This window comes from Tachyglossus aculeatus, chromosome 25, assembly GCF_015852505.1.
Source record: "Tachyglossus aculeatus isolate mTacAcu1 chromosome 25, mTacAcu1.pri, whole genome shotgun sequence".
Taxonomy (NCBI): domain Eukaryota; kingdom Metazoa; phylum Chordata; class Mammalia; order Monotremata; family Tachyglossidae; genus Tachyglossus; species Tachyglossus aculeatus.
Window position 1 is genome coordinate 16592973 of NC_052090.1, and position 23045 is coordinate 16616017.

Sequence of the window (23045 nt, forward strand, 5' to 3'; positions counted from 1 at the left end):
AACACAGAATGGAGAGGGAGTAGGGAAAATGAGGGCTTACTGGGGAAGGCCTCTTGGAAGAGATGTGATTTTAAAAAGGTTTTGAAGCATTGCTCCCATACACTTTGTTCACTTCCAAAGCTGTCCAATAGTACCAAATAGTTCAAAAATAGAGTGACTGTTGGGTGTACAAAACTGCTGGTTTTTATGAGGAGGTTGACTGGAAATTGCAGCACTACCCGGGGAGTAGAAAGCTTGTTGACTCTTGGCAGTGGCTTTCGTTGAGCCCATTCTTGGGATACTGGTGCAAGGAGTCCTCTCCAGAGTGGTCCAGAGAAATCGGGCCAAACCCTGAATCACCCCCAGGTCCAGAATCCTTAGGAAATTTAGGTAATTTCAGAGGCCCAGCCCCTGCCCGTCCCCTCAGAGTTTTCGCTGCTCCACGACAGGTCTTAGCATCCAGTCTGAGCTAGAAACAAACTCCTTGCTTATTTATTTTCCATTAACTGGCATCTGTTTCTTTACTTGGAGCCTTAAAATTGTGATTTTGCCTTTCACGGCTCAGAGATGCAGAACTATGAATTTAGAGCAAATGCCCTTGCAGAGGATCCACTAGGGAGGGAGTGTGGCGTTGTGAACCTCGCCTGAGATTTATTCCAACCACTGTGTGTGTTAAAACACACTTGAGAGAAATGTTTCTTCCCTCTGCAATTGGTACTTATTTGTGTTAGCGTAAATAAGCTCCTTTTTTTTTCTGTCTCAGTAATCTCCTGCTCATTTTTAGGACTTGTGGTCTCTTTGACATTCGTACCAGCTGGATAAAGCAAGCCATCCAGGGGAATTTACATCTACCCCAATTAAGGGTGACCCAAATCATATCCAGAAATCTAAAATGTAGACTTGTGATTGAGCAATCATAATGTGTTCTCAGAAAATATGGCCCTCAAAGTTATTAAATCCAGCCCAAATTTTGTGACAGTTCAAAAAATATCATCACAACTCTCTACGAAGTGACTACACTGTGCTAAGCAATGTATTGACGGCTAAAGAAAAAAATAGCAGACGGGGTCTTGGGTTCTGCCCTAAAGGAACTCAAAATCTAAAATTTGGAGAGTCACACTCCCATTAAAAAAAAAATAATAAAGCTCTCAAAAATAACTTATAATGCCCTAAACAATACTGTAAATATTCAGAAGGAGCTGAGAAACTATCATCATCATCATCATCAATCGTATTTATTGAGCACTTACTGTGTGCAGAGCACTGTACTAAGCGCTTGGGAAGTACAAGTTGGCAACATATAGAGACAGTCCCTACCCAACACAGTCTCACAGTCTAAAAGGGGGAGACAGAGAACAAAACCAAACATAGTAACAAAATAAAATAAATAGAATAGATATGTACAAGTAAAATAGAGTAACAAATATGTACAAACATATATACATGTATGCATATATACATGAGGTTCAAGTATACAATCGGTTCTCTAGAAACAACTGTTCAATTCAATCACATTTATTGTGTGTTTACTATGTGTGGAGCACTGTACTAAGCTCTTGGCTCTTGGCCTCAAAAGTCTGAATTTTTAACAGTGCTTCAGATGGTGTTACGGGAATCATACAAGAACTTCCTGAAATTCCTTTTTTCCTGCTTATTTTAAAGATGCTCATTTTGATTATTTTCGTCACCAGACCATTTTGTAGGTGGCCAGACCAAAATGACTGAATAGCCACTGACCTAGATGTTTTATCCAAAGGGGAGGTGTAACCACACACCTTTCCAAATAGCAAATGCTCTAACAGATCCCCTCATGGTCATGGCTCACAGTTGGGTGGAGTTTATGAACTGAGTCTTTGGAAGGGACGTCCACAGCACTGATGGGTACAACATATGGCTGCGAGAGGCGGCACTGCCAGGGATGCCAACCCGATGTGGCCGAAGGGGATGGCTGCCCCTTCAATCAATCAATCAATCGTATTTATTGAGCGCTTACTGTGTGCAGAGCACTGTACTAAGTGCTTGGGAAGTACAAGGAGGCCCAGCCCCACTCGTCCCAAATCACGGAAAAGAATCGATAAGCCAAGGGCCAGAATGAAAATTTGGAAAAGAAAGTAACCAACTGATATGGACTCTTGCTGGGCTTCCAGGTACATCCTGGGTGCCTGGAATCTTGAATTTCATTGTCAGCTTTTCCTTCTGCCTCAGTGCACGATGCACTCCACGTCTACTGAATAGGAATAGTGTGGAAAAACTAGGACTTGGAAATACTTGGGGGATCCTTAGATAGTGATGCTACTTTGAATAAGCCAACACGCAGGGGCCATTTCAGCTGAAAGAGTTTATCAGCAAAGCTATTAGCATGGGAAATCTAAAAGTATGCCTTTTATTGTTTCAAAAAGCCCAGAGTTGTCCTCAGATCTACTCAGGTTGTGATCACCTCGCAATCCAAAAACAAAACCTCTCAAAAATCTCCATTTGGGAGTTAGAGCAGTTTCCCCCCATCGCTCCAGACTATTTGTTTTTAAATTTTAAATTTCTATATCTACATTTCACAAATTACCCGGTTACTGTAGATTAAAAGTACAAGTTTCTGTGCACTTTTGTTTTTCCTTGATGGATAACAAGGCAAAAAAATGCCTAAAGAGATAGACCAGGCACATTTGGAGAATAAAGAGGCAAAGTAAAATAAATGAAAATATCAAAATGGCAGGAACACTCTCGGTCTGAAGAAAATAACTGCATCAGATGTCTAAGGAACAATATATTTTAATGACTAACTGATCTGAGAAATTTGAATATATCCATAATTATGCCAGGCTTTATTGCTCCCATTTAATAAGCCAGTTGGGGGGTTGATTACTGTCCACTGGAAAAAATTAGCAGAGCAAATAGAAAGGTAAGGACCAATAGCTGAAATAGGACTAATACTATTACAAAAACTGCATCATTTAATGAAGTCAGTCAACAAATGTCACCATAATTAGAAGTAGATTTTGAGCCCCCCATCTCTCTGAGGCTGAGCCAACCAAACCTTCATTATCACATTCTCTTCTCTCCACATAGTCCTTTCTGCAGAAACATAAGCTAGAATGTAAAAAAAGTCTACAAAAGTGAAAAGAAAAAAATCAAACAAAAAATGGTTTTAATGATGTGGTTAGTTGGTCCATTTCTGTTAAGAGAATTTGGAGACTCATGATAGGTGAGGGGCATTTTTTTTTTTAGTATCATAAATTTTGTTCAGTGCTATGTATACATTAGAATACAGTACAGTACAGCAGAAGCAGTATAGCTTAGTGGATAGAGCACGGTCCAGGGAATCAGAAGGTCATGGGTTCGAATCCCGTCTCCACCACAGGTCTGCTGTGTGAACTTGGGCAAGTCACTTCACTTCTCTGTTCCTCACTTACCTCATCTGGAAAATGGGGATTGAGACTCTGAACCCCACATGGGACAGGGACTGTGACTAACCCGATTTGATTGTATCCACCCCAGAGTTTAGTACAGTGCCTGGCACTTAGTAAGCACTTTAAAAATACCATTATTATTATTATTATTGTTAAGTAGGTGCCCGATAATTATTTACTGATTTATAAAATATAATTGGGTGTAATTAGAAATAGCCCCAATTAAGAGTGACAGAAAATCCAATTGATATTCTAGCAAATAGTTGTTTGCTTTTTGTTGTTGTGGCTTCCTCTGGTTTTCTCCTAACCCATCCACTGCCTTTTTCCTTCTGACTTAGATACTTCCAGCCAGTTTTGAAGTGAACTACCATTCATCATTATACCACACCGGAATTAGGTTTTTACTATGGTTTCCGTCGAGAGCTGTTATTCCTTCTGTGGTGAGATCCAGGGGAGTCTCCAGTATAAACTTCAGAATCAAAAAATAAGCTCCAGTAGAGATCAGTCAATCCATGGTATTTACTGAGCAAGCACTTACTATGTGCAGAGCATTGTACTAAGTGCTTGGGAGTCTTTTTTTTTTAATGGTATTTGTTAAGTGCTTATTACGTGCCAGGCATTGTACTAAATGCTGGGGTAGATGCAATCAAATTGGGTACAGTCTATGTCCCACATGGGAATCACAGTCTTAATCCCCATTTTACCGACGAGGTAACTGAGGCACAGAGAAGCTAACCGTCTGGCCCAAGGTCACTAGCAGACAAGTGGCAGAACAGGGATTAGAACCCAGGTCCTCTGACTCTGAAGCCTGTGCTCTTTCCTCTTGTCTGTGCTGCTCCCCTCAATACAATCGAGTTGGTAGACATGATCCCTGCCAACAAGGAGTTTCCATTCTAGATGGGGACAGACATTAAAATAAATTACAGATAGGGGAAACGGCAGAAGGTAAGGCTATGTAAAAAAGTGCTGTGGGGCTAAGGTTTGAGTGCATAGCAAGTTTCTTATGGGGTACAGATCAATCAATCAATCAATCAATCGTATTTATTGAGCGCTTACTATGTGCAGAGCACTGTACTAAGCGCTTGGGAAGTACAAATTGGCAACATATAGAGACAGTCCCTACCCATCAGTGGGCTCACAGTCTGAAAGGGGGAGACAGAGAATAAAACCAAACATACTAACAAAATAAAATAAATAGGATAGATATGTACAAGTAAAATAAATAGAGTAATAAATATGTACAAGCATATATACATATATACAGATCTGAGGGCAGAGGAGACACCGAGCGGAAGGCTGTTAAAGGAAATGACAGCTTAGTCAGGGAAGGCCTCTTGGAGATCAACCAATCAATCAGTCAATCGTATTTATTGAGCGCTTCAACGGCGAGATAGATGAGATTGAGGCACAGTGAGTAAGTTGGCGCTAGATAAGACAGTGTTCAGGCCGGGCTGAAGCAGGAGATCAGCGAAGTAAGACAGGATGGGCAGAGCTGATTGAGAGCCTTACAGCCAATGCTAAGGAGTTTCTGTTTAATGCGGAGGTGGATGGGCAACTATTGTATGTTTCTGAAGTGGGGAGCTAGGGACTGAACTTTTTTTTGGAAAAATGCTTTGAGGAGCAGATTGAAGTATGAACTTCACTCTGGAAGGGTTCACCCCTGCAGCTCCAAACTACGGGATGTAGGCAAGACTGAGGGCCACTGAGTCAATATATAGGTCCTGCTTCTAATCCTAGCATCAGCTCAATGGGATTCATTCATTCATTCAATCGTATTTATTGGGCGCTTACTGTGTGCGGAGCACTGGACTAAGCGCTTGGGAAGTACAAGTTGGCAACATATAGAGACGGTCCCTACCCAACAGCGGGCTCACAGTCTAGAAGGGGGAGACAGACAACAAAACAAAACATGTGGACAGGTGTCAAGTCATCAGAATAAATAGAAATAAAGCTAGATGCACATCATTAACAAAATAAATAGAATAGTAAATATGTACAAGTAAAATAAATAAAGTAATAGATATGGAGGGGAAGAAGGTAAGGCGGGGGGATGGGGAGGGGGAGCGGAAGGAGGGGGGCTCAGTCTGGGAAGGTCTCCTGGAGGAGGTGAGCTCTCAGTAGGGCTTTGAAGGGAGGAAGAGAGCTAGCTTGGCGGATGTGCGGAGGGAGGGCATTCCGGGCCAGGGGGAGGACGTGGGCCGGGGGTCGACGGCGGGACAGGCGGGAACGAGGCACAGTGAGGAGGTTAGCGGCAGAGGAGTGGAGGGTGCGGGCTGGGCTGGAGAAGAAGAGAAGGGAAGTGAGGTAGGAGGGGGGGCGAGGTGATGGACAGCCTCGAAGCTGAGAGTGAGGAGTTTCTGCCTGATGCATAGGTTGATTGGTAGCCACTGGAGATTTTTGAGGAGGGGAGTAACATGCACAAAGATCCCACACCAAGGACAGAAATTGGTAACAGGCATTTCCTAGCTCCTCTGAAGCCCTGGTCCCCAAGTGGGAGGAGGATGAATGAAAGTTCCCAGCCAGAACTGGAGAATTCTGTGATGAGCCCATAACGAGCTGCCCTATCAGTGACGGTGTGTGATCCCGTGAACGACAACAAAGAAGAGGCTCGTGAAGGCACTGATGGGCTCTAGTTAAGGACAGGTGATTCCTGGCCTGTGGGGGAGGAGCATGGGGGGAGGCGTGCCCTTCTCTCCATGCTCTACCCAGTAACGGGCCTGGCCCAATCAATGACCTCATGTAGAGACACAGCTGCGATGCCTAAGGCAGATAAAAAGATGCTTGGTTTGAATTGCAAGGAGGCACACAGAAGGCAGCAGCAAGAGAAGGAGGGAGCACTCAAAAGAAGCACACAGAGAAGCAGCACTTGGAGCAGAAGCGCAGAGAGGCAAGCATGCAGAAGACAGCAGCTGGAAGAAGCAGAAGGAAGCAGCACTCAGAAGCAGAGAGAGAAACAGCATGGGGGGAAGCGGCGGGTAGAGGAGGCTTGCAGCATCAGCGGTCCGTGTCACCAGGAACGTCTCCTCACCTCCTGCCGTGCGATTGAAAGAGCGGACAGAACGTGGTCCCCTGACCGGCAGACTGGTATTGGACCCTTGGTGGAGTGAGTAAGAGTGTGTGTTGCTCCCTTGCATGCTGGTAAAACTAAGTAAAAAAACTTTCCACAGTAACCTTGGTGGTCGGTGGTGTGGTTTGACTCTCCTACATGTCACTGAGGCTCCCCCAGTCCACGAATGTCCCGGTTAGTACAGGCCGGGGGCTAGTGACAAATTCCACTTGGAAATCTGGGTTGATGGTCTCAAACTGGTTTCTTAAACGGATACGGTCTAACACACAAATTCCCTGTTTTCCGCAGTTAAATTCCAAATCCTCAAAGATATTTACTCAAAGACCAAATATTTAATTTTTCATATAATCACAGCACTCACCACTTCTGCATCAATAGCCACTTGAGCAAAGCCTTTTCGGTCACCCCAAACAATGTTGTAGGTTTCATCGCTAAAGAGTGCTTCTCGAACTCCTCCTGGAGAAATAGCTAGTAAGTGGCCACTCTTTAAAATTTCAACACATTTTTCCCTGGGTCCATGCAGAACACCAAATACTTCAAGTAACAGACTAAACCCTGTAAGAGACATAGATATTAAACTAATCATTAAACACATTTACATAGCTCAATGCCACACACAATTCCCAAAAGGTTTTGGTTAGATTTGGTTTTTTGTTTTCTTCACTGAGTGCCTCTTGACTTCAATCAGTCGATCAATCTTATTTATTGAGCACTTGCTCTGTGCAGAGCACTGTACTAAATGCTTGGGAGAGTGCAATATAATGGAGTTGGTAATAATAATGCTGTTTGTTAAGCACTTATTTGTCACACACTGTTGTAAGCACTGGGGTAGATAGAAGATAATCAGGTTGGACACAGTCCCTGTCCCACATGGGGTTCATAGTCTTAATGCCCATTTTCCAGATGAGGTAACTGAGGCACAGAGAAATTAAGTGATGTCCTGGAGGTCACACAGCAGGTAAGTGGAGGAGCGAGATTAGAACCCATGATCTTCTGACTCCCAAGCCCGTGCTCTGGCCCACAACAAATTTACACTCTAAGGCGGGGAAGACAGACATTAATATAAATAAATTGCAGATACGGGCGTAAGTGCCGTGGGGCTGAGGGAGCTTGAAGTTAATGAAAACTACAAAACACCTGGCAGGAAACTTTGGCCTATTTAGATATAGAATTTTTTTTAATCTACTTGTAATAGGAATCAGAAACACTCCAACCATAGAATCTAGGCGTGGGAGATTCAACAAAGACACAAAGTGGAAACCGGATGGTGAATTATATATATATACACATGGTTTGGGGCACAAATCCATCCATTACCATATTGTCGTAAAACTGAATAATCCTTGTTTTTTTTTTCTTAATCTGTGGTAGAGTAGCAAATTTTCAAACACCACTAACGTCTTTTAAAATTTTTCATGTATTTGTCAGCCTCTCAATTTTCTAGTTCCAGATGAGAAACATTCCAGTAAGCACTGGTTTACAAACGTAGAGATATTTTAATGGCCAAAAAGATTTATCACAGTGTTTGTACTATATTTCTTTAGGCTACTGGTGCTCAATAAAAATTATTCAGTCTAGTTTAGCCCTAGGCTCTGAAAGTGATAGCATTAAAAATGAGCATCAGTAGCCCAAAGAAATAAAGTAGCACTTTATAGTATCATAATGCTATCACTTTCGGAGCCTAGGGGTACACTAGACAGTTTTTATTGAGCACCTTCTGTGTGCAGAGCACTGTACTGTTTGGGAGAGTACAACATTTTTAGTCATTCTAGAATTTCAAGGATGAAAATACACTTTGGGAGAGTAATCTGGCCGAGGATACTGTTAAACACGTGAGACGCTGCTGAAAGTGTACAGACCACTGAAATGTTTGGCCAGCTTTAAAGTTTCTCAAATAGATTTGAAAAGCTGAATTAACAGCTGTATTGCTAAATAGCACTTTTATTCCCCATGCTGCTAAAAACCGTAACTGTTAGGTTACAGGAAAACTGATATTCTCTCTTTTGAAAGCAAATGACTTTTAAAATACATTTATCAGAGTAGAGCTATACAATGTAGATCAGAAAAAAAACTTTAGTTTTTTAAATTCACATTTACAGTGTACGTGAGCACACTCTGTAACAACATTAAAGCAATATAGGATTTATTGAAAAGGACCAAAGAACCAGAGAAGCCGCTTGGGCTAGTGGATAGAGCACAGGCCTGGGCATCAGAAGGACCTGGATTCTAATCCCCGTTCCGCTACTTGCCTGCTGTGTGAGGTTGGGCAAATCATTTAACTTCTCTGTGCCTCGGTTACCCCATCTGTAAAATGGGAATTAAGACTGTGAGCCCCATGTGGGACATGGACTGTGTCTAACCTAATTATCTTGTATCTACCCCAGTGCTTAGTATAATACCGGTCACATAGTAAGGCTTAACAAATACCATTAAAAAAAATATATAATCACATTAAACTAATATTGACTTGATTAAACCATGAATTTTACATTTGAAACAACTGTGTTTCTGAAACTATATTCCATGTTTACTAGCAAAATTGACACAAGGAATAACCCCTTCGCCTTCCTCACCCTAATTGCTGAGGAGGAAAAAAATGTTTTTTTCCGTAACACCTACTGGTAATTGTAAGCAGTTACGCAGGTCATGCTCCCCTTATTTCATTCAATCAGTCAATAAATGATATTTATTTAGTGCTTACTATGTGCAGAGCATATACTAAGTGCTTGGGAAAGCACAATACAATAGGGTTGTACACTATCCCTACATGCCAGGAGTTCACAGTTTACAGACTACGGTCCTCAGTGGTTGCAAAAAGGTGGCAAGAATTTGTGAGAAAATGCCTATTTCTCAGTCACTATCTACTGACAGTTTACCTGGCACTTTAAAGAGGAAGTGATCGGCTACTGTGCGGCAAATTCTGCCCTTTTGGGTAAAGACTTTAGCAACAAAGTAGTAATAGTCTATAGGAATCGCTCCATGGTAAAAAATAATAAGCGCAGGTCCTTCCTGGGGTATTTTTTCCAGACCATGAACTTCATAACCTGTGAGGATAGAAAAATGTACCAATTTAATGTCTCAGCACACAAACTTTTTAAATCCAAACTAGACCTTCGGTAGGAAGTGTAAAGAATTGAATCCTAGACTCCATGGATGCACTTGCTCCAGAACGTCCTGTCCTCTGCCATAAGCCGCAACCTTTCTAATAATAATGATAGCATTTATTAAAACATACGATGTGCAAAGCACTGTTCTAAGTGCTGGGGAAGTTACAAGGTGATCAGGTTGTCCCACGGGGGGCTCACAGTCTTAATCCCCATTTTACAGATGAGGTAACTGAGGCACAGAGAAGTTAAGTGACTTGCCCAAAGTCACACAGCTGACAATTGGCAGAGCTGGGGTTTGAACCCATGACCTCTGACTCCAAAGCCCAGGCTCTTTCCACCGAGCCATGCTGCTTCTCTAATGATTCTTCCTTTATCATCGTTATGGTCTCTATCCATCTAGCTGCTAGTCTGCTTCTTCCACATTTTCCTTGGACTTTTCCTAGCATTAGTGTCTTCTCCAGAGACTTAGTCCTCCTGATTATGTGTCCAAAATACGCTAATCTCAGTCGAGTCATTTGGCCGTCCAAAGACAGCTTTGGCTTAATTTACTCTAAAGTCCATTTGTTTGTCTTTCGGGCAGTCCATGGTATTCGCAAAAGCCTCCTCCGACACCACATTTCAAAAGAATCGATGTTCTTTCTATCCTGTTCTTGCAATGTCCAGCTTTTGGATCCGTACATTGTCACAGGAAACACCACAGAGTTGACAATTTGTGTTTTTGACGCAATAGTTACATCAGCATATTTCACGACTTTTTCCAGGCTTTTCACAGCAAGTCTTCCTAACACTAATCTTTGGCGTATTTCTTGGCTACTATTTCCTTTCTTATTGATTATCGATGCCAGGAGAGAAAAATTGTCAACTATTTCAATCTTCTCTGCACATAGTAAGTGTTTAGTAAACACCATGGATGGTGATGACAATGAACATGACGGTCTGATGGACTTTAGCTTCACAACAAACCTTCAGTTAATCTTTTCAGAAGAATATCAGCCTTAGGAGTCTCTAAGTGAACACAAATTACAACACATGGCTTCTTGAAAGATGCAAATAGCCAAAGTTTATATATGAATCACTCACACATTTACATGAGCTATTTAAGAGCCGTGTGAAAAGGATACCAGAAAGAAGCATCACTTCCAATAGAATGGAAGTCATAATTCTTTAAAATATTTTTAAAATGAAGCACCAAACACATGCTCGGGAAGTTAAACATTAGCTGTTTTTTTTTTTCCTGAGAAAGAGAGAAATGCATTTTGAACATACATAATGTGTCTACGAACAGGAAATGAAATGCTAAGGAGGTTTCTAATAAGGCAGTGCAGCCCACAGGGGCTGTTGAAGTGTCTGACTTGGAGAAGCAGCATGGTTAAGTAGATAGAGGACGGGCCTAGGCGTCAGAAGGTCAGGGGTTCGAATCCCAGCTCCGCCACCTGTCCGCGGTGTGACTTTGGGCAAGTCACTTCACCGCTCTGGGCCTCCTATGAAAACCTAAAAACCAAAAACACTTACGGAACTTGGGTCCCCTCTGCAGCACGGTAGCATTTTTAACAAGGCCATGAAGACTTTCTGAAGACTGTTTAAAAGAGCAACCGACATTCGCAAAGCCCTTGAAGGTGGATAAAAGGAAAGGTTAAATGCTGGGTGTATCAAATTTGACAGTATCCTTCTAATCTCAAAAAACATTCCGATGATATAGTTTCGCTACAGCGCTGGCCCGCAGACACACAGAAGTCGGAGGGATCCCGCTTACCGTGCCATATTGCCGCATGTCCATCCCAAGCCGTTGCCACTGTTTTTCTTGCGCCATCCCATAAATTATGGGCATACGCTTCCTTCAGTTCATTCTTCCTCTTGTAAATGTGCAAGAAAATAATGGTGAGGTAGAGAAGGAAAATGGTGAAGTACGGAAGAATTAAAATGATCAGGGGAGTGAACACCCAGAGGAGATAGTTTGCAAAGCTTAGATAGTCTTCCAAATGCTCTAGCCCGAGCCACTCTTCCAGGAGGTGAACCAGACAAATCATATAGGGCAGGGAATCCTGCCCAGCAGCACATGTTTCGTTTCTGTCCATTTTCACTTTGAATTCAAGTCAAAGATGAAGCAATCCCTTTTTTTATACATAGTCGTTCTTGACTTTTGACACTAGAAAAAAAAATAAGGGACAACGTTATTCTCTTGATCCTGTTAGGAACCGTTTTGATTCTACTGACGGGATAATTAAGAAACTCCACCTCGTGACGTAGAGACTAACTAATGGTCTGTTCTTTCTTGTCGATTTAGCTAATAGGCATGTCTTATTTTTATCACTTTATTATTTAAACTAACCCCAAATGGTGCATTAAAATTAGGGCCTCAAGCAAAGTATGACCAGCTCAACATGGGATTATGTTGAATTCGGCATCCTATCATCAGTAAACACACAAAATTCATTTCACAAAACCAACCTGATTCTGAAGTCAGGACAGCTACCCCTGATTTTGCGGACAATGCTTTCTGAAACCTTTGTGGAAAGGATCTATCCTCTCAATTCTGATACTGTTAAATAATAATTACAAAAATTAATATTGTTGCCTACAGGACACACTTTAATATTTAATTTCCAGAATGTCTTAAATCACCCCATTAGACCTCAACGTCTAGTGTGATGGCTAAACAATTTTTACATTTTTGATCTTAATACAATACGTTTGTCAGAGATCAAAACGCCTTGATTAAAAATTCAGTCTCTCTAGTAGTTAGAGAATATAAAACTGAAAATAGTCTTGAGGTATACAACTTCCTAATTTTGGAAATGAGTTGGTGAGAGTTTCAGTATTTGGGATCCTTGTATTAGTTACCTTTTTGTGAAAAACTTATACCTTCCAGTCTAACGGCTTTATAATATCAGTTTTGTGTCTGATTGCACAAATGACAGTGTGGCAATAATGAAATTTTGTCTGGGACATTCAATTGAACTACTTCAGACACTCCTAGTGGAAACAGCCCAGGCCTAGGAGTCAAAAGACTTGGGTTCTAATCCTGACTCTGACACTTGTCTGCTGTGTGACCTTGGGCCTGTCACTTTAACTTCTCTGTGCCTCAGTTTCCTTATCTGTAAAATGGGGATTAAATTGGACTCCCTCTACTTAGGCTGTGAGCCCCATGTGGGGCTATGTCCAACCTGAATATCTTGTATTTCCCCCAGTGCTTAGTACAGTCCTTGGCACGTAGTAAGTGCTTAATACTATTATTATTATTATTACTATAAAAGATCAGAGAAAATAGTTACTAGTTTTTAAGGTTTTTCTGCTTGACGTTATCTGAAAGTGTTTATGAATATGTCCAATTTGTTTGAGATCAGGCCCAAATTAAACTTAGAGGAATAACACTGAAGTTCATCTAAGTCACAGAGAAGTAACCCATATCTCAAAATTATTTGAACAGAACAAAAACCATCATTGTTGATGTTAGTTAATTGTAAAACTTTTACTGGTGGGGTTTTGGCAACCTTAATAGTGCCATTTGAAAAATTCCAGGGTGAGTTTTCCGACTTTAACCCTTACCGATAACTTGGACCAAATATTAATGTTTCTAATGTTAATGTCTAATATTGGAGAAGCAGCAGGGTATAGCGGATAGTATACGGGACTAGGAGTCAGAGGGTCACGGGTTCTAATTCTGGCTCGACCACTTGTCTACTGTGTGACCTTAGGCAATTCACTTCTCTTCTCTGGGCCTCGGTTACCTCATGTGTAAAATGGGGATTGAGACTGGGAGCCCCATATGGGATAGGGACCGTGTCCAACCAGATTTGCTCGGATCCACCCCAGCGCTTGGAAAAGTGCCCTGTACATAGTAAGCGCTTAACAAATAGTATTATTATTGCTATATTTCCGACCAAATAGGGGCCCTGACGGGTCAGTCGGTCAATCATATTTATTGAGCACTTACCGTGTGCAGAGCACTGTGCTAAGCACTTGGGAGAGTACAATATAACAATATAACAGACACATTCCCTGCCCGCAATGAGTTCAGAGTATATTCATTCATTCAATCGTATTTATTGAGCGCTTACTGTGTGCAGAGCACTGTACTAAGCGCTTGGGAAGTCCAAGTTGGTAACATATAGAGATGGTCCCTACCCAACAGCGGGCTCACAGTCTAGAAGGGGGAGACAGACAACAAAACATATTCACAAAATAAAATAAATAGAATAAATATGTACAAGTATAGTACAGAGGAGGAGACAGACTTTAATATAAATAAATTACATAAATGGACATAAATGCTGTGAGGCTGGGATGTTATGGACTTGAAAATCGCAAAGCAGAAGCTGGATTCTTGAGTGGTACCTTATCTGTAAAATGGGAATTACGACTGTGAGCCCCACGTGGGACAACCTGATTACCTTGAATCCACCCCAGTGCTTAGAAACTGTGCTTGGCATGTAGTAAGCGCTTCCCAAATACCACAATAACTCTTATTATTATTATTGTTCATTTAATCACTCAATCATATTTATTGAGCGCTTACTGTGTGCAGAGCACTGTACTAAGCGTTTGGGAAGTATTGTTACACTCAGAGGGTAAAGGGGATCCAAATTGTAAGCTCATCACGTGCAGGGAATATGTCTGTTTAATGTTGCAGTGTACTCTCCCAAGCGCTTAGTACAGTGTTCTGCACACAATAAGAGCTCAATAAATGGGATAAATAAATGGGATTGAGCCCCCCCCGTGGGACAACTTGATCACCTTGTAACCTCCCCTGCGCTTAGAACAGCGCTTTGCACATAGTAAGTGCTTAATACCATCATCATCATCATTATTATTATTACGTGGTGGGGCGGAATTAGAACCCATGACCTCTGACTCCTGAGCCTGGGCTCTTTCCACAGAGCCACGTTGAAGACTGTGAGCCCCCCCCCCCGTGGGACAACCCGATCATCTTGTAACCTCCCCAGCGCTTAGAACAGTGCTTGGCACATAGTAAGCACTTCACAAATACTATTATTATTATTATTATTATTCTCTGGGCCTCAGTTCCCTCCTCTGTAAAATGGGGATGAAGACTGTGAGCCCCCCGTGGGACAACCTGATCGCCTCATAACCTCCCCAGTGCTTAGAACAGCGCTTGGCACATAGTAAGCGCTTCACAAATACCATTATTACTATTATTATTACTATTATTATTCTCTGGGCCTCAGTTCCCTCCTCTGTAAAATGGGGATGAAGACCGTGAGCCCCCCGTGGGACAACATGATCACCTTGTAACCTCCCCAGCGCTTAGAACAGAGCTTGGCACATAGTAAGCGCTTCACAAATACCAACATTACTATTATTATTCTCTGGGCCTCAGTTCCCTCCTCTGTAAAATGGGGATGAAGACCGTGAGCCCCCCGTGGGACAACATGATCACCTTGTAACCTCCCCAGCGCTTAGAACAGAGCTTGGCACATAGTAAGCGCTTCACAAATACCAACATTACTATTATTATTCTCTGGGCCTCAGTTCCCTCCTCTGTAAAATGGGGATGAAGACCGTGAGCCCCCCGTGGGACAACATGATCACCTTGTAACCTCCCCAGCGCTTACAACAGTGCCTGGCACATAGTAAGCGCTTCACAAATACCAACATTATTATTATTATTCTCTGGGCCTCAGTTCCCTCCTCTGTCAAATGGGGATGAAGACTGTGAGCCCCCCGTGGGACAACCTGATCACCCTGTAACCTCCCCAGCGCTTACAACAGTGCCTGGCACATAGTAAGCGCTTCACAAATACCAACATTATTATTATTCTTCTCTGGGCCTCAGTTCCCTCATCTGTAAAATGGGCATGAAGACTGTAAGCCCCCTGAGGGACAACCTGATCACCTTGTAACCTCCCCAGCGCTTAGAACAGTGCCTGGCACATAGTAAGCGCTTCACAAACACCAACATTATTATTATTCTCTGGGCCTCAGTTCCCTCCTCTGTAAAATGGGGATGAAGACTGTGAGCCCCCCGTGGGGACGACCTGATTACCTTGTAACCTCCCCAGCGCTTAGAACAGTGCCTGGAACATAGTAGGCGCTTCACAAATGCCAACATTATTATTATTATTATTATTCTCTGGGCCTCAGTTCCCTCTCTGTAAAATGGGGATGAAGACTGTGAGCCCCCCGTGGGACAACCTGATCACCCTGTAACCTCCCCAGCGCTTAGAACAGCGCTTGGCACATAGTAAGCGCTTCACAAATACCATTATTATTATTCTCTGGGCCTCAGTTCCCTCATCTGTAAAATGGGCATGAAGACTGTAAGCCCCCCGAGGGACAACTTGATCGCCTTGTAACCTCCCCAGCGCTTAGAACAGTGCCTGGCACATAGTAAGCGCTTCACAAATACCATCATTGTTATTATTCTTCTCTTGACCTCAGTTCCCTCATCTGTAAAACGGGCATGAAGACTGTAAGCCGCCCGAGGGACAACTTGATCGCCTTGTAACCTCCCCAGCGCTTAGAACAGCGCTTGGCACATAGTAAGCGCTTAACAAACACCAACATTATTATTATTCTCTGGGCCTCAGTTCCCTCCTCTGTAAAATGGGGATGAAGACTGTGAGCCCCCCGTGGGACAACCTGATCGCCTTGTAACCTCCCCAGCGCTTAGAACAGTGCCTGGGACATAGTAAGCGCTTCACAAATACCATTATTATTATTATTCTCTGGGCCTCAGTTCCCTCATCTGTCAAATGGGGATGAAGACTGTGAGCCCCCTGAGGGACAACCTGATCGCCTTGTAACCTCCCCAGCGCTTAGAACAGTGCCTGGCACATAGTAAGCGCTTCACAAATACCAACATCATTATTATTATTCTCTGGGCCTCAGTTCCCTCATCTGTCAAATGGGGATGAAGAATGTAAGCCCCCCGAGGGACAACTTGATGGCCTTGTAGTCTCCCCAGCACTTAGAACAGTGCCTGGCACATAGTAAGCGCTTCACAAATACCAACATTATTATTGGTATTATTCTCTGGGCCTCAGTTCCCTCATCTGTAAAATGGGGATGACGACTGTAAGCCCCCCGAGGGACAACTTGATGGCCTTGTAGCCTCCCCAGCGCTTAGAACAGCGCTTGGCACATAGTAAGCGCTTCACAAACACCAACATTATTATTCTTCTCTGGGCCTCAGTTCCCTCATCTGTCAAATGGGGATGAAGACTGTAAGCCCACCGAGGGACAACTTGATCGCCTTGTAACCTCCCCAGCGCTTAGAACAGTGCCTGGCACATAGTAAGCGCTTCACAAATACCATCATTGTTATTATTCTTCTCTTGACCTCAGTTCCCTCCTCTGTAAAATGGGGATGACGACTGTAAGCCGCCTGAGGGGCAACCTGATCGCCTTGTAACCTCCCCAGCGCTTAGAACAGTGCTTGGCACGTAGTGAGTACCTCACAAATACTATTATTATTCTTATTCTTATTAAAAGGTCGAGGCCCTGAGGCCGGGCGGAAGGAGAAGGCGCCTCACCGGAAGTGGGCCTCGGCGGACACCGCGGGCGCCGCCGCTCGCTCGGCTCGGCTCGGTTCGGCTCTGCTCGGCTCGGCTCGTGCCGCCGGGGCGGAGGGAGGATGGGGACGACGGGGGGGCGGAGGAGGATGATGGCGGCGGGGGGGGGCGGAGGGAAACGGCGGCCTCCCCGACGTCGCTCCCCACCGCTCCGTCCCCACAGCAACCAGACGCGTTTCCCACCCGGACCGCATTCGGTGCAACACCCGCCCCTTCCCACCAGGCTCCACTTCCGGCGGAGGAGCCGCCCTCCCCCTCGGCCCCGTCCCCTGCCTCGCGCGTGCGCGTGGGCGCCGCCGGCGGCAGAGCGCGAGGCGCGGCGCGCGACCCCCCCCCCCCCCCGCCCGCGCGCGCGTCTCCACTTCCGGCGGAGGAGGCGCGAGGCTCGCGCGCGCGTGGGGGGCCGCCGGCCGCTGAGGCCCTCACCCCCGCCTCCATTTTTTAATGGCATTTATGAGGCGCTTACTATGTGGAAAAAACTGACCCACGCTGCTTCTCTGCTCAATAATAATAATAATAGTGGCATTTATTAAGCACTTGCTATGTGTAAAGCACTCACGCCTCCATTTCTTTTTAATGGCATTTATTAAGCGCTTACTATGTGGAAAAAACTGAGCCACAATGCTTCTCTGCTCAATAATAATAATAATAATAATGGCATTTATTAAGCACTTGCTATGTGCAAAGCACTCGCCTCCATTTCTTTTTAATGGCATTTATGAAGGGCTTACTATGGGGAAAGCACTGAGCCACGCTGCTTCTCTGCTTAATAATAATAATGGCATTTATTAAGCACTTGCTATGTGCAAAGCACTCACGCCTCCATTTCTTTTTAATGGCATTTATGAAGCGCTTACTATGTGGAAAGCACTGAGCCACGCTGCTTCTCTGCTTAAACACTCACGCCTCCATTTCTTTTTAATGGCATTTATTAAGCACTTACTATGTAGAAAGCACTGAGCCACGCTGCTTCTCTGCTTAATAATAATAATGGCATTTATTAAGCACTTGCTATGTGCAAAGCACTCACGCCTCCATTTCTTTTTAATGGCATTTATGAAGCGCTTACTATGAGGAAAGCACTGAGCCACGCTGCTTCTCTGCTCAATAATAATAATAATAATAATGGCATTTATTAAGCACTTGCTATGTGCAAAGCACTCACGCCTCCATTTCTTTTTAATGGCATTTATGAAGCGCTTACTATGTGGAAAGCACTGAGCCACGCTGCTTCTCTGCTCAATAATAATAATAATGATGGCATTTATTAAGCACTTGCTATGTGCAAAGCACTCACGCCTCCATTTCTTTTTAATGGCATTTATGAGGCGCTTGCTATGTGCAAAGCACTCGCCTCCATTTCTTTTTAATGGCATTTATGAAGCGCTTACTATGTGGAAAAAACTGAGCCACAATGCTTCTCTGCTCAATAATAATAATGGCATTTATTAAGCACTTGCTATGTGCAAAGCACTCACGCCTCCATTTCTTTTTAATGGCATTTATGAAGCGCTTACTATGTGGAAAAAACTGAGCCACACTGCTTCTCAGCTCAATAATAATAATAATAATAATAATAATGGCATTTAGTAAGCACTTGCTATGTGCAAAGCACTCGCCTCCATTTCTTTTTAATGGCATTTATTAAGTGCTTACTATGTGGAAAAAACTGAGCCACAATGCTTCTCTGCTCAATAATAATAATAATAATAATGGCATTTATTAAGCACTTGCTATGTGCAAAGCACTCACGCCTCCGTTTCTTTTTAATGGCATTTATGAAGCGCTTATTATGTGGAAAGCACTGAGCCACGCTGCTTCTCTGCTTAATAATAGTAATAATGGCATTTATTAAGCACTTGCTATGTGCAAAGCACTCACGCCTCCATTTCTTTTTAATGGCATTTATTAAGCACTTACTAGGTGGAAAGCACTGAGCCACGCTGCTTCTCTGCTCAATAATAATAATAATAATAATGGCATTTATTAAGTACTTGCTATGTGCAAAGCACTCACGCCTCCATTTCTTTTTAATGGCATTTATGAAGCGCTTACTATGTGGAAAGCACTGAGCCACGCTGCTTCTCTGCTCAATAATAATAATGATGGCATTTATTAAGCACTTGCTATGTGCAAAGCACTCACGCCTCCATTTCTTTTTAATGGCATTTATTAAGCGCTTACTATGTGGAAAAAACTGAGCCACAATGCTTCTCTGCTCAATAATAATAATAACAATAATGGCATTTATTAAGCGCTTCCTATGTGCAAAGCACTGTTCTAAGCGCTGGGGAGGTTACAAGGTAATCAGGTTGTCCCACATGGGGCTCATAGTCTTAATCCCCATTTTCCAGATGAGGTCACTGAGGACCAGAGAAGCAAAGTGACTTGCCCAAAGTCACCCAGCTGACAAGTGGCAGAGGCGGGATTAGAACCCACGACCTCTGACTCCAAAGCCCGGGCTCTTTCCACTGAGCCGCGCTTCTTCTCTGCTCAATAGTAATAATAATACTGGCATTTATTAAGCGCTTACTATGTGCAAAGCACTGTTCTAAGCGCTGGGGAGGTTACAAGGCGATCAGATTGTCCCACGGGGGGCGCACAGTCTTCACCCCCATTTTCCAGATGAGGTCACTGAGGGCCAGAGAAGCGAAGTGACTTGCCCGAAGTCACCCAGCTGACAAGCGGCGGAGGCGGGATTAGAACCCACGACCTCTGACTCCCAAGCCCGGGCTCTCTCCACCGCCCCCCCCCCCCACCGCGGCTCCACTTCCGGCGGAAGTGGAGGCGCCATCCCCCTGCCTCGCGCGCGCGCAGGGGGGCCGCCGGCGGGTGAGCGCGAGGCGCGGCGCGCGCCCCCGCACTTCCGGTGGAGCGCGAGGCGCGGCGCGCGACCCCTCACTTCCGGTGAGCGCGAGGCGCGGCGCGCGACCCTTCACTTCCGGCGGAGGGGCCGCGGGCAGCGTGAGGGAAGGAGGGGGGCCGGTCCTGGCCGCCATTACGGAGGCCTCAGGCCCAGGCTCTTTGATTTCTTCCTTCCCGACGACCCCGGGACGGGTTTTGGGGTTGGAAAGGAGCCGTCCATCAGTCCGTCCATCCATCAGTCCGTCCGTCCGTCCATCGGTCCAGATGCTGTGCCCCAAGTGGAGCCTCGTGGCCGAGCTGCGGCTCTGTGTGGAAGCCCCCGGGGCGGACGACGAAATCCTTTGCCTCTGCTCCAGGGCCTTCGTCGAGTAAGTCGCCGTGGTTACCTCTTTCATTCATTCATTCATTTATTCAATCGTATTTATTTATTCATTCATTCAATCGTATTCATTCATTTATTCAATCGTATTTATTTATTCATTCATTCAATCGTATTTACTCATTCATTCAATCGTATTTATTTATTACCTCCATCTTACCTCCTTCCCTTCCCCACATCACCTGTATATATATGTATATATGTTTGTACATATTTTTTACTCTATTTATTTTATTTGTACGTATCTATTCTATTTATTTTATTTTGTTAGTATGTTTGGTTTTGTTCTCTGTCTCCCCCTTTTAGACTGTGAGCCCACTGTTGGGTAGGGACTGTCTCTAGATGCTGCCGATTTGTACTTCCCAAGCGCCTAGTACAGTGCTCTGCACATAGTAAGCGCTCAATAAATACGATTGGTGATGATGATGATGATGATGATTTACTCATTCAATCGTATTTATTTATTCGTTCAATCGTATTCATTCACTCAATCGTATTTGTTCATTCATTCATTCAATCGTATGTATTCATTCATTCAGTCGTATTTATTGAGCGCCTACTCCATGCAGAGCCCTGTACTAAGCGCTTGGGAAGTTCAATCAGTCGTATTTATTGAGCGCTTACTGTGTGCAGACCACCGTACTCTCCCCCTTTTAGACTGTGAGCCCACTGTTGGGTAGGGACTGTCTCTCTATGTTGCCAACTTGGACTTCCTAAGCGCTTAGTACAGTGTTCTGCACACAGTAAGCGCTCAATAAGTCATCATCATCAATCGTATTTATTGAGCGCTTACTGTGTGCAGAGCGCTGTACTAAGCGCTTGGGAAGTCCAAGTTGGCAACATAGAGAGACAGTCCCTACCCAACAGTGGGCTCACAGTCTAAAAGGGGGAGACAGAGAACAAAACCAAACATACTAACAAAATAAGAGTAGATATGTACAAGTAAAATAAATAAATAGAGTAATAAGTATGTACAAACATAGATACATATATACAGGTGCTGTGGGGAAGGGAAGGAAGTTAGATGGGGGGATGGAGAGGGGGACGAGGGGGAGAGGAAGGAAGGGGCTCAGTCAGGGATGGCCTCCTGGAGGAGGTGAGCTCTCAGTAGGGCCTTGAAGGGAGGAAGAGAACTAGCTTGGCGGATGGGCAGAGGGAGGGCACTCCGGGCCCGGGGGAGGACGTGGGCCGGGGGTCGATGGCGGGACAGGCGAGAACGAGGTATTTATTGAGCGCCTACTGTGTGCAGACCACTGTACTCTCCCCCTTTTAGACTGTGAGCCCACTGTTGGGTAGGGACTGTCTCTAGATGTTGCCAACTTGGACTTCCCAAGCGCTTAGTGCAGTGCTCTGCACACAGTAAGCGCTCGATAAATACGATTGGTGATGATGATGATACTAAGCGCTTGGGAAGTCCAAGTTGGCAACATCTAGAGACAGTCCCTACCCAACAGTGGGCTCACAGGCTAGAAGGGGGAGACAGACAACAAAACAAGTTGGCCACATTCATTCAAACGTATTTATTGAGCGCTTACTGTGTGCACAGCACTGTACTAAGCGCTTGGGAAGTACAAATAGGCAACATATGGAGATGGTCCCTACCCAACAGCGGGCTCACAGTCTAGACGGGGGAGCCGGACAACAAAACAAAACATATTAGCAAAATAAAAAATAGAATAGTAAATATGTACAAGTAAAATAAATTCATTCGTTAATTCATTCAATCGTATTTATTGAGCGCCTGCTGTGTGCAGGCAACTGTACTAAGCACTTGGGATGTCCAAGTTGGACACATCTAGAGACGGTCCCTCCCCGGCAGCGGGCTCGCAGTCTAGAAGGGGGAGACAGACAACAAAACAAAACGTATTAACAAAATAAAATAAAGAGAATGAATATGTACAAGTAAAATAAATAGAGTGATAAATACGTACAAACACATATACAGGTGCTGGGGGGAGGGGAAGGAGGTAAGACGCGGGGGTTGGGGCCCAACCGGACAGAGCCCGGGCCTGGGGATCATGGGTTTGAATCCCTCTCTTTCCTCTCCCCCGCCTTACCTCCTTCCCCTCCCCACAGCACCTGTATATGTGTTTGTACGTATTTATTACTCTATTTTATTTGTATATATTTATTTATTTCGTTTTGTTAATATGTTTTGTTTTGTTGTCTGTCTCCCCCTTCTAGACTGTGAGCCCGCTGTTGGGTAGGGACCGTCTCTTTATGTTGCCGACTTGTACTTCCCAAGCGCTTAGTACAGTGCTCTGCACACAATAAGCGCTCAATAAATACGATTGAATGAATGAATGAATCCCGCCCCCGACACTCGTCTCCTGCGGGACCTGGGACAAGTCACTGCCCAGGCCCTCAGGCCCCTCATCTGGAAAATGGGGATGAAGACCGTGAGCCCTACGTGGTTAATAATAATAATGGTATTTTTTAAGCGCTTACTGTGTGCAAAGCACTGTTCTAAGCGCTGGGTAGGTTACCAGGTGATTCATTCATTCAGTCGTATTTATTGAGCACTTACTGTGTGCAGAGCACTGTACTAAGCGCTTGGGAAGTCCAAGTTGATCAGGTTGTCCCACAGGGGGCTCACAGTTTTAATCCCCATTTTACAGATGAGGTCACTGAGGCCCAGAGAATAATAATAATAATAATAATGGCATTTATTAAGCGCTTACTATGTGCAAAGCACTGTTCTAAGTGCTGGGG

General features: G+C 44.2%; 2 protein-coding genes across 6 annotated transcripts in view; one reads left to right on the forward strand and one right to left on the reverse strand.

Annotated features, from left to right (window-relative positions):
* The window catches only part of TMEM68 (transmembrane protein 68), a 32919-nt gene extending 15776 nt beyond the window's left edge, over nucleotides 1-17143 (reverse strand). For 2 of the 5 annotated variants that reach the window (XM_038766644.1, XM_038766642.1), the window contains exons 1-4: nucleotides 17051-17143; nucleotides 11311-11703; nucleotides 9327-9494; nucleotides 6812-7005 (exon numbers count right to left, since the gene is read on the reverse strand). In XM_038766644.1, coding sequence (XP_038622572.1) covers nucleotides 6812-7005; nucleotides 9327-9494; nucleotides 11311-11632 — 684 coding nt within the window. In that variant the 5' untranslated portion in view covers nucleotides 11633-11703; nucleotides 17051-17143. Of the gene's footprint in view, nucleotides 1-6811; nucleotides 7006-9326; nucleotides 9495-11310; nucleotides 11704-12005; nucleotides 12072-17050 lie in introns of those variants that run through there. The other 3 variants (XM_038766643.1, XM_038766645.1, XM_038766646.1) reach the window with 3 other exon arrangements.
* Nucleotides 17144-20060: 2917 nt separating this feature from the next.
* Nucleotides 20061-23045, forward strand: part of TGS1 (trimethylguanosine synthase 1) — a 46867-nt gene continuing 43882 nt past the window's right edge. The window contains exon 1 of the mRNA XM_038766660.1: nucleotides 20061-20322. Coding sequence (XP_038622588.1) covers nucleotides 20219-20322 — 104 coding nt within the window. The 5' untranslated portion in view covers nucleotides 20061-20218. The remainder of the gene's footprint in view (nucleotides 20323-23045) is intronic.